Genomic DNA, 12,018 nt, shown 5'->3' with positions numbered 1-12,018 from the left:
CTAATCTAAACAATAACTATGAATAATAACGAGACGAGACTTTTATAAGTCTTCAGAAAAGTAGGGGGTTTTCGGACAAAACTTTACAGTAAAAAAGAAAACTGTTGGCGAGCTAGAAAGCTATTCAGCTTTCCAAACGAAACAGCAACCAAATAGTACTTGACTGTGCCCAGGAAAAAGCTACCTATGATCGCAGGTATATTTACTGGTCATTGCTTATTTAACAAACAACAACTAGGCTTGAGGTAAAGCGGAGTGCTCTGTCCAGGAGGAAGCACAACGGGCCTACCGAGGCTTAAGTACCGTAGTGTAGGCTACCTTCTTCCACTTACGGATACATTTACAAATACAAATAGTACGAAAAACCTTAGTTTCGATTTTTCTGTATTAAACTAAAATTCTTATTAGATTACAATAAATTTTTGGATGACCTGCATAAGATATGGGAATTTTTTTATAACTGGGACACGAAATATGGTTTATTGTTATACTTAAATACTAGTGTTATTAGGAGAAAATTTTGATTGTTGAACCCAAAAATGTTATTATATACAATATACACTTAAAAAATGGTATGGTACTTCCTCACATTATTTTTTGTCTCCTTTTATTTGCTTTGGTAAGTGTGTTTTTCTTTTCTTCAGTTATAGTCTTAATTTTGACCATTTTTAGTGCATCACATTGATTTGATTTCAGTGATTGTCGCATCCGAAATTATTAACTGGAAATTAACAAACTAACAGCATGTTCTAACCGATTTTATGTGATTTTTTTTTTGTAATGTTCTCACTGCAGCCATCATTTGTGGACATTTTTAGAACGACAGAAAATGCTGCAATTCAATAGTTTGAATTTTTAAATTGTGTCGGTGCACATTATATACATCTCTGTAATTCGGTTATGCCGCGGTCAAATTTTATGATGATATAGTATATGATGTGCAGCACATCTCTTTTAAAAAGATTTTTTTTTTAAACCCCTAATCTGAAATTGTTCTTTCTTTACTCCCACCATGTACAACAGACGAATACAACCTAAATCCAGGTTTAGAGTGGGAAGATGAGTTCACAGGTAGGTGGCTAAGCATCGCTTTGTGTCGTGTTACGTCTCCTCTACTATTCTCACCGTTTTTGTCTTTGTTTAACACGCATTTCTCACCGGCCTAACACACCCGCATAGTGAACTCTTTATTTGATATTTCACAAGACTAAAGTTTGGTGACGCAGTGTACATTTATATCGATGAGCAGTGATTCTTTAACTTGCATTTACAAGATAAATGATTTAGTTAGAATAGTAGAAAAATTAAACGACCACCAAAAACTCTCAGTCAGTTATATTATATCCAAACTAGACCAAACGAGTCGTTCACAAGAAGATTCTTAAACCATTATTTCCGTAGTAATGAAGCAATAACTATTGTTGCGAGGCAATTCGGACATTTCCTGTACTGTAGCCACCGCTCGCGTTTTGACGTTTGTCAGTTCTGTCAGTGATTTTATTCGTGCTGTTTGGCAAAAAGGTTCCCAAACAAACATCACCATAATACGTACATTTATTATGATCTGTTTTTTAATGCGAGAGAGTTCTAAAAACTTAGTGATCTTAGCCGTATTCCTTAAGCATGACATTGTACCTATGATGATTGTCAAAGGTCCCGAGAGTGGAAGGTAGACGGACAGGTAGTTTGGTAGGTTGAGAATTATACTTACTTTGCGGTACTTGGCAAAAGTAAACCTAGTTCCATCAGGTCGCCAAGTCACAAGAGGTACAGTACTCTCTGAATTATTATTATTATACTAATTATTGTAATAAGGTAACTCCGCTGTCATTCACCAAACAAGTTAATTGTGACCCTAAACTAGTAACGACTCTAGGAATGTAGCTGTTAAAACTAAACTACGGAATTTTTCGGAAGCTATCCATTGCCTTTAAGTTGCCCACCCTGTTTAATGATCCATGCCATTCCAAATGTACATTTTATTACTCTCTCGCATTAAGAAACTAGGTATAATTTCTAATTGATAAGAATTTTTAAAGTGACAAATATTAGCAACCATAATTAATAAATAAATTATTATTGTGCTATTTTAAAGGAATTTTTACATTTTCGGTAGTTATTGTGAGTTATCGCGATCTGCTTTGGATATAAGCATAAAAATAATGAACACTCGGAGAAATGTAACAAAAAGAGATATACGTCGCTAACATTATTTTACTCCCATAAATGTTCTTTGACTAAATATATTAACGAGACGATTCACAACAATTGAGATGATAGCGGAAGTCTCAAAAATTAATATTAAATATTTAATAAATAACTCTTGATTTCAAATTGTTCTATTCTAAGGTCTCAAACTCCTTAGAAATCTAAAATTGAATTATAAATTTATTCTCATGCATTCTAATTTATTCTCTTTACTACGTACTACTACACTGACCGCCAATGGAAGAAAAGTTCTCAGGGGGTGGCAAATCTATCTTTACATATCTTACATATATATATCTCGCATTGTTATCCTAGGTCACCTCAAGTGTGTCACCGGACATTAAGTTTTTGAAATTTGATTGTTATGACTTTAATTAATGATTTTTTAATTTTAAAGACTAAAGTTAATCAATTTTTTTCAAACAACACCCAATGTGACTTTTATTCTCCAAAATTAAAATTTTCCATTCGCTATCTCTTAAAGCCGTTGACAATCATCCACAATCTACACAGTTACTTTAATACAGACACTTTTCTATTAATTTTTGTATTAAAATCATTTTTATTGGATTCTTTAGGCACGTCTGACTGAGACCACTCAGCAAACTATGGGCAAATTTAAAACGCCAAATTTTTAGTAGGCTTTTCCTGTCGCTTGTTCTGTTAATTATTGTAGTTTATAGCCACCGTGTTACTAATTTCTAATCGGAACATAGCCTTGCTAAAACTGTATTGGGGGTCGGTATAAAATTGGAGCATGCGTAGGGCGATTTAGACTGTTGTTTTTTTCACCACCGTCTTCCTACATTCCTTTGGCATTCCGTCCCGAAATGTAACCACATTTGCTTATAAGCCGTATGTTTTCTAGTTATCCGATCGTGAATGAATTAAAAAAATGATTTACTTGCGTGGTCAAGTCGAGATTTAACTCATTCACAATTGACGTCTTTTTCGATAGCACGTTGGAGTTTTGAGTGTTTTATTGAATATGTTTCGTGCCTAGGCGATACCATTAACACAAACTCTTGAGAGTCATTGGCACAAATGAGACCCTAACGTTACTACAGGGTTCCCGCTAACTTGGTAAAATTATTTAAGTTCAGGCTTTTACGAGATTAGATGGTCACCAACTAATCCTTAGTAAACCAGCTGCAAAACTGACAAAACACGTCCATACTAAGTTTTTAATTTTGTTTGTTTTATTGCGTGGAAATAATTATCAAATCATTCAATTATCCATTACAATAACACCGTTTAAAAATGTGTTTGGAATTAGTTTGATTTCGGACCAACCTACAAATAATTACGTTCATGGTCATCCAAAAAAGAGTTCTCTTTCCATATTTTGATACAGCTTGCCAGATCGCTATCCTAGAATTACACTATCCTATTTATAATTAGTATAGTGTTGAGAAAAACGCAAAAAAATGGTCCTTTTTGTGGTGCCGTAATTGAAAATGGACACTGTTGTAAATTTCTGTTAAAATTTTTTGTCATATGGGTGTGCAATGTTTTAGTAAAACTTGCATTAAAAACTGTTGTTTCGATTATTTATATTTTGAGAAAAAAACATACAACTACGTTACAACACTGAACACATTTTATTTGGATTAATGTAACATATAACTTTGTATTTCTAGAAAAAGAGTAAGTAAATTTGTATAAAAGTAATTCTATGCAAAAATAAACATTATTTTCAGGTAGAAAAAGTGAACAAAACGAAATATTATACTTAGTAATTCATATTAAAAATAACATTGCATTATAATAAGTTTGGTCTACTACTGGCATTCATTGGTACATGCTTCCTATTTCTGATACCTTATTTTGAGGAAGTGTTTTGGACACAGATACGTGAGTTGGTGTTTTTAAAGTATTTTAAACCCTCCGTGCCTTTGGAGTCTGATCGTTTTCCTCTATACTCACGAATATATACTTTGTTCCATTCTTGTTGAGACTGGCTGAATTTATAGTCTACCTCGAGTGGTGCTTAATGAGTGAACCTAAGTGCAACTAGGTGAGTGAAAGGTACCAACTTGTAATAATTATACATAGCTGCTGAGTTCTTATAATATAGAAAGTCGTTACAACCCACTTGCATTATTTTCTAGTGTTTTCTTACATACCTTACTTATACTTACCTTCAAACGTACGCGCAAGAGAGAAAGTGGGGAGTAATACTCGGATTTTTTCAACACCATCGTAATACAACTGTGGGCAGCATCTATTTCTTGGTTACAGGAATGTCGAACGGTTGAAAAGTTCATTGTGACTGATTTAATGTTTGGAGTTGTTGTTCTGCGGAACGGAGCTATCGCTCCTTAATATCAAGCTTGTCAACTGAGGATTGTCAGCAAAAAGTGCTTCCAAAATTTTGATTAGGGCACTAACATTATCGTTGCCGCTTCTTCCCATCAGAGATTCACTCCACAATGAATAGTATACCTGGCGGGTACTCGAAAGTACTGCTGTTAACACAACATATACAACGAATCTTTTACTGGTTTTTATCTTGAAGGATTTACACAGCTCAGTATAGAGTTAATACATCTTTATATTCAAAAAAAGATGTATGAGGGCAGCTCCAAAATTTCCCGGCCTGAATATGAAAGAAACAGAGTAGAGTAACATTTTTTATTATTTTTCAATATAATCCCTTTAAAAAAATATTATTTTGGTTTGTCTGCAAAATAAGTTGAAACAGCCTCTTTTAACTTAACTTCGTCGTTAAACCGCCGTCCACGTAAGTCCTTTTTCAAATATCCAAACAAATAATATCCAACAAATAATAGTGTCTGGGGGAGGATGATCTATCTGTTGGAACCCACACTCAAAAATGGCAGCTTGTGCAACACCAGCAGTATGGACAGGTGCATCATCGTGCAAAAGACGCACGCCTCTGGTCAATTTTCCTCGACATTTTACACGTATGAAGTCTCACAGTTTATGTAACAATGTTGCGTAATATTTACCATTGACAGTGGTATTACTTTCTTAAAAATCTATCAAAAGAATTCCTTCACAATCCCAAAAGATCGTGGCCATCACCTTTTTTGTTGACTGGCAGACTCTGAATTTTCTTGGAGGTGCTTCACCCTTACGAAACCACTCCATTGGTTATTTTTTCGATAGAGGGTCATAATAGAAAACCATAGCTCCATCTCCCGTCACAATAGTTTCTACCACAGGCTTCGGTTCCGACCCACAGAGTTCCAAAAAAGACCGCGCACTAACCTTATGCATACCTACATGATATACAGGATTCGACGAACACTGTGTCAAAAAGCTTAGTAGTTTCTGAGATTTCCTTGACCTTTAAACGTCGATCACTCAATACCACCTCTTCAACAATCGCAACAATATCTTCCGTTATGACCTCCACTGGTCAAAAACTTTATGACTGCTCTATACTCAATTTGCGTTAGTTGCGACATTTTTTCGGACAGGTCTTGTTTAAAATGCTGTCAATTTTTTTTTTCGCAGCCTACTAAGATTTAAAAGAAGACAAAGTTTTATCGTGATACTGGAGCTGCATCTATATCAGGCCGGGAAATTTTAGCGCTAACCTCGTAAGTACTTTCGCTGTATTTGATGTCTGTAATAATGCAACTCAACTGGTGGAAACGACTCAATTAAGATTTTCTTCGGGTGTTTTACGTTTGGTATGATTATCCTGAGTAATCATAGGTGTATTTGTGACTATGTCTTTGTTCCAGTGTACAGTATATACTGGTGTTTGGCTTATTGCCAAAGTGCAGAGATAAATTGTTTATACACCTGGAACTGCTGCGTTCCAATTGAGAAATAGTAATTGAAGGGCTGCATTCTTCTGCTATTTACGTGATTATTACCCTTTCTGTGCCATTCAACACTAAGTATCTTATAGTTGTCGAAAGTAAAAGTTACTTTTTCCCTTGTTCTGTAGAATCAAAAATACGTCTTCTTTCATCTTCACCAATAATTTGTTGACATTTATACAAACACTTGCTTTGATAGTCCTTCGCGGTTTTTATTATTTTTGCTGGTACGACCTTCTTTCTTACGGATAAATGTTCTTTAAATTCAGTATGCGCAGCTTTTCTGATATTACATTGCCACAAATCTGGATTTCTTTTTCTCTCAATACTCAATGTTTGAATTATTTATTTCGGATACATCACTGGACTCCTCGTCACTATCTTACTCTGCTGGTAGATATTCGGGATCTTCATCAGAATCATACCCTTGGAAATCTACGACATCAGCAGAAAATAATTGTATAATTCTTTTTGATATACAAAAATGTTATATTTGGAGAATACCCTATATAGAGTAGGTACTCTATTCCAAATTAATAATTGCCACACATTAACCATAACCATGCTGAACAAATCAGAAAAAACGTGCAATCGCTATTAATGATAAAAACGTACCTTATAGATTCCATTTTTTCAATATATAGCAGATCCAAATCCAAATTTTTGAATCAATTACCAAAATACAATTTTTTTAAAGTAAGTTTTTTAACTTCAAACAGCATAGAAATGTATTCCTCGCAAAATAACTGATTTTTTACCTCCAACTTAATTTTACTAATAATAATGGCAAAAAATATTAACGAACAACGAACACACCGTTTATACAGGCCGGCAAATACAATACGGTATGTAAATAAACAAAAATATTACTCTCTTCTCACAAAGTTGTATACGTCACATATCACTATGTTAACTTGAACCGCCACGATTGGCAGACACTCAATAGTGACAAAATCGACATACAATTATGCTACAAGCAGTCAAATTTGGCCGAAATGTTTCTTACTACAGTGTAGCGTGATACTAATGCCTTTATGGATTTAGTTTGTTTTCGTATTAATCTTAAAATAATTCAACAGAAGTGTCTTCGTGGCCATCCAAGAAGAATCTTTTATGCTTTTTCCATCCATATTTACGTCGGGTGTCGAATGGTAATCCTTTTACTTTTATTTAATGTCTGTCTTGTTCTGCGATTATGATTTGAGTGAAACCAAAGTTTTTATCCGACTTATTAATTGACCTTGTCCTTGAAAAAGCGCATTTTTTGCGTTTAGACTTGGTTTTCGTAATCTATCTATTTGACACTTCCATAGGGTTCTTCTGACACATTTAATTCCGATTCTACCTTTATTGAATTGTCCAATATATCCACATTTTGTACCTCCTATATCGTGTTATATCTAATTAATTGTTTTCTACTAATTATCTTTTATGATGTAAGTGTTTAATAAATATTTGTGGTCCAGTTTTACTTTGTACTTTTCAATAAAGAATAATTACTCAAAAATTTGCAAAAGCACGATCCACAGGTTTTTCACCTAGTTTTTATCCTTGCAATACAAACAATATCTAGTGGAAAATACTAAGTAACTTCTTTTGATTACGAACACGCACACGTTCTCCGCATTTTTAATATTTTGGAAAATCGGTTGTAGATTCAGCTAGTTTTTGCTTTTTATATATATAGTAAAATTTTAAAAAGTTGAGGCAATTGGCGAATGGAGTTTTAGTGGGGACCGTGTAGCAAAAATTGGCCAAAAGAAGTGCAACTCAAAATCAGTTTATCAACCTTAGCGAGCGTTATCATAGGTCAATAAAGCGGTTTCTAAATATTTATCAACAAGTGACTCAGTAGGCCGATCTAATGTTTTTGAACTATAACGATTTTTTTTTATTAGGGTATTATGTTTTGGTTAGTTATGTTTAACTAAATCTAGATAAGCAGATTTTGGTTTAGTACCTATTTAAGGATTATAAAAAGATATAGCTTCTAATTTCTTCTTTTGGTAACTATCTCTCCAGCGTGCCATCGAAAAATGTCAGTGCACAATTAGATTAAAATTGTTGACAATATAATGTGCGCCTAATTTCCAAAAATTGTTTGAGCAGCGAATGCAGTTTTTTGTTTCTAATACAATGTGGGCCAATATATATTGTTTAGTTTCCTTGTATAATTAATCATATTTTACGTATTTATATTTATCTAATCTATTAACCTTAACTGACATATTTATAATTTTCTTTAAACGTGTTGGTCTTTATTGTGTGTAAAGTGACAATTCCTCACTTAGCCTACAATTCTCGTATATTAAGCGCAATAAGCGCCTACAATATACAACTAAAAAACAAGCAACACAAAAGAAGATAAAAAGAGAAAAGAAGCCTATTATTATTTAGATCAATTTATTTATATAAAAAAAAGTAAATAGCATAAGAAGAAAAATATAGGGTGGCATGAATGTCTTAATATCAAAGAGGAAATAGTTCCTCAGATGATATTTTACTTATTGTGTAATATTTCACTCTATTCGCTGCATTCTAGTTACATCTTCTATTAAATTTTTCACATTTATTTTTTTTTATAAATTAATATGATTTAATTTAAAAAACTTCTTCGTTTTATATTTTATATTTCAGTGTAAAGAAAGCCAGTTTTACTAAGCAAAACTGAGTTGTTCCAGGTTAGGACCTAGAAAATTGTAGGTGCAAACAAAAGTTATATAGCCTTTTTGTTTTGCTTTAACTGCTTCCATGTTGGAATATGCAGGCAAGACATTAATACAGAGACTCGAAGGGTATTACTTTTGAACGGATTATCCAAGGGTGGTCATTAACATACAATGCTACAAGATTATTATTATTAATTAAGATAATTATTAATTATTAATTAATAATAATAATAATCTTGTTGCACTAACATACAATGCAACAAGATTATTATTATTATTAATTAATAATTATCTTAATAATAATAATAATAATCTTGTTGCATTGTATGTTAATGATCACCCTTGGATAATCCGTTCAAAAGCATTTGGTCACTTTCTTATATCTACGAACAGACCATATCATTACATTGTTCTTAAAAACTTTGGTTCAATATAAAAAAAATTAATTACCCAGGTCTTTGATATTTTTCAACCACTTTCACATCTAGAAGTTATCGAAATTTGGTTTTTAACCATGTCAAAATTACAGCAGTAACTAAAAAAAACTAAAAAAAAGGAAAACATGGTTCCCCAACCCCGTCCATAAAGAGTGAGGTTCAATAGAGTTTAGTAATTTTGCCAAATTTTCAATCATCAATCAAATATATTCAATCTTAGAAGTTCTGACCTTTAAAAACCTCCGATATGGAGGATCGTTCTTTTTTTTGTGTGTTTTGCAGATTAAGAATTTTTGTGCATATAGTATGTATTTATAAATCTATAGAAAAAGAAGTGAGGGTTTATTTTATTTTTTATTGCTTCTTCGAAAATTGTTATTATGATCTTTGCTGATTGCCCACAGTTAAAGTAGATTTTAAATGATGAATTTTAAAATAGAAATAATTAGTTATAAATAGAGAGTAAACAATTTTATTTGCCCATTATTGTTGTCGAATGCGAAACATATGACGATAATTGCGCGCGTGAGTGGGTGTAAGCAATTATCCCGGTTCGTATATGCGTATCTGCATGTACGGCAAAAAGATCCCTCCAAAAATTCACTCTCAGTTTTGACGTATGACGATCCGCAAGGCGAGGACGAGGAGAACTCGCTACCTCATATGGGCGTATACGGGAGCAAACTGCCTCCCGGCATCCTGCCCCACGGTCTGCCCCAGGTCAAAGAGGTCCAACCGGCCGTCACCGCCGTCGAGCAAGAGTCCAAGAAGGAGCAGGAGAAGGAAAAAGAAAGTAAGTTTATCGCCGACTTTTGTCTGACTCTATGAACTACAAACTATGTTAACATGTATGGAAAGATTGGGCTGAAGAGGGCCACGATTGGAGCGTGATTATTTTGAACCACAACCACAACCGAAAACAATGACCAAATGTAGCTTTTTATTATTGACGAGTACCAAATTATGAAACAATTGGCATTGTAACTAGCGCAAAGCAAAACAAACAAAAACATAATTATCATCAGAAAACGAAAATCAACTTTAGCTTTCAACATTCTTTATGGCCTGAAACACTCAGATAAAACCAGCATTCAATGTTTTTAGTTGATACTTGCTTAGTTTTGATTATAATAATAAATATATATAATTTATAAAAAAAAGTTGCTTAGTTATCTAGCTCATGAACAATCACTAAAGAGATTCGTGTTTCCTATTTTAGCTATTCTCTCCACGTGAATAAAAAATATTTTTTAAAATGCAGATATGTGAACGCAATTCTATTTATTTTTATAATTTTTGAAATCCCAGAATGTCGTTAAAATTGTCATTCAAATGACTGTTTTAAACTGTTATACATGAGTAGGGTTGTGGAATTGACCGGTTAAATTTTTTTGTATCAATTGACCGGTCTGTTGGACATCACAAACTTGAAATAATTTATTATAAAATACATATTATCATTAAATAATGATAAAAAACACTCTACAATTGCAAGATATTATTTAAAACATTTTTTGTGCATTATAAAATTGAAATTGAAGTGTGTTTTTGTTCACGGTTTAAATTTAATTCCATTGAATAAGATCCTTTGGCCGCCCGAATGCAAACGACTCATTGTCGTTTTTTTTTCTATTTCGATGTCCAGTAAGAGAACTGAGCGAAGAGGAGAAGCAAATGATCATCCTGTCGGAGGATTTCCAGCAGTTTGTCGACAGAGCGGGTCGTATAATGGAGAGGGCGCTGTGCGAGACCGTTAACATATACACGGATTACTCCGGCATAGGTGAAGAGGCGCTGGATGAGAAGTGCCACCAGAGGATATCGTTTAACAGGACCTTCTTCGACGAAAGGTGACTTTTCAATAATGGTACCATACAGAAAAATAATAAAAAAAGAGTTGTAGATTCCGTGGTAAATATCGGAACCGCATGCGCCAGCGCCACCGTGAGTTACAGAACGAACTAATTTTCTGACGTTAGATTAGGTTTAAAATTTTAAATTTAAAATTTATTTTATTTCATAATTATTAATAAAATTAAGTAGAAAAAATATATTCTTCTGTTGGATTCAGCAAAATGCATTATTTTAGGACTAATTGTCCAGGGTATTTATCTGGAATTCGGGAAAAAAGCTTATTTTTATATTCTGTGTTAGTAATTTGTCTATAGTATGAATTTTTCATTGGAAAGCAACGCAATTGCATGTTAACTCCCTTAAAGCCATAGTTTCAATTAACCTAATAACCAATATGACATAACCTAAATAAATTAGTATAGCTACATATATAACTGAGAAATAATAGAAGACTCCAATGTTTACAAATGAAGTTGTATTTTAAATAGTTCATTTTTTAATATTTGATAATATTGATAATATTTATTATTTTAATTTATAAATATTTGATATTTGAGTAATTAATATCTCAATTATACTGGCAATAAGCAAACTGGATAACAATGGGATCCTCCTTTATTGAATTACGAATGTTATAGAAGCAATTGAAATCTTTCATTGCTTTCTCTAACATTCATTATTAACTAAAGGAGTTTCAATTATTTTCATAATTATAATCATGTATAATAATAAAAACCGACATACAGAAAACTATCATTGCAATTACGATAATCAAATTTACCCCTTCGCATTAAGAAAATGGTTACATAAGTCGTAATTCGATTTGTTGCAATGAGGAACGTTTTGAGTGGCGCTACAGGCACAGTATAATGGTACCCCTACTTTTTAATAGTTTTTTCCTATGCTGGGTACTAATTGAAAATCCGTTTAACCTTCGTCGTACCGCGGTCAAAAAGTTACTCAGAACACCATGTGGGGTACAGTTGCACCCCACTCTAATTTGAATGCTTTGTGATATTTTATGCGACAATTCTCGTAAATATACACTGTAAC

General features: G+C 33.0%; 1 protein-coding gene across 22 annotated transcripts in view; it reads left to right on the top strand.

The window, feature by feature from the left end:
- The window catches only part of LOC132702482 (cytoplasmic dynein 1 intermediate chain-like), a 28,542-nt gene that overhangs the window by 3,645 nt on the left and 12,879 nt on the right, over positions 1–12,018 (top strand). For 8 of the 22 annotated variants that reach the window (XM_060671136.1, XM_060671135.1, XM_060671131.1 and 5 more), the window contains 3 exons: positions 1,024–1,071; positions 9,746–9,904; positions 10,757–10,961. In XM_060671136.1, coding sequence (XP_060527119.1) covers positions 1,024–1,071; positions 9,746–9,904; positions 10,757–10,961 — 412 coding nt within the window. Of the gene's footprint in view, positions 1–1,023; positions 1,072–9,721; positions 9,905–10,756; positions 10,962–12,018 lie in introns of all 22 variants that reach the window. The other 14 variants (XM_060671133.1, XM_060671130.1, XM_060671126.1 and 11 more) reach the window with 3 other exon arrangements.

The sequence above is a fragment of the Cylas formicarius genome, unplaced genomic scaffold, assembly GCF_029955315.1.
Source record: "Cylas formicarius isolate icCylForm1 unplaced genomic scaffold, icCylForm1.1 PGA_scaffold_5__7_contigs__length_24384050, whole genome shotgun sequence".
Lineage (NCBI taxonomy): Eukaryota > Metazoa > Arthropoda > Insecta > Coleoptera > Brentidae > Cylas > Cylas formicarius.
The sequence above is the reverse complement of the archived record's forward strand: the minus strand, read 5'-3'. Positions and strand labels throughout refer to the sequence as shown.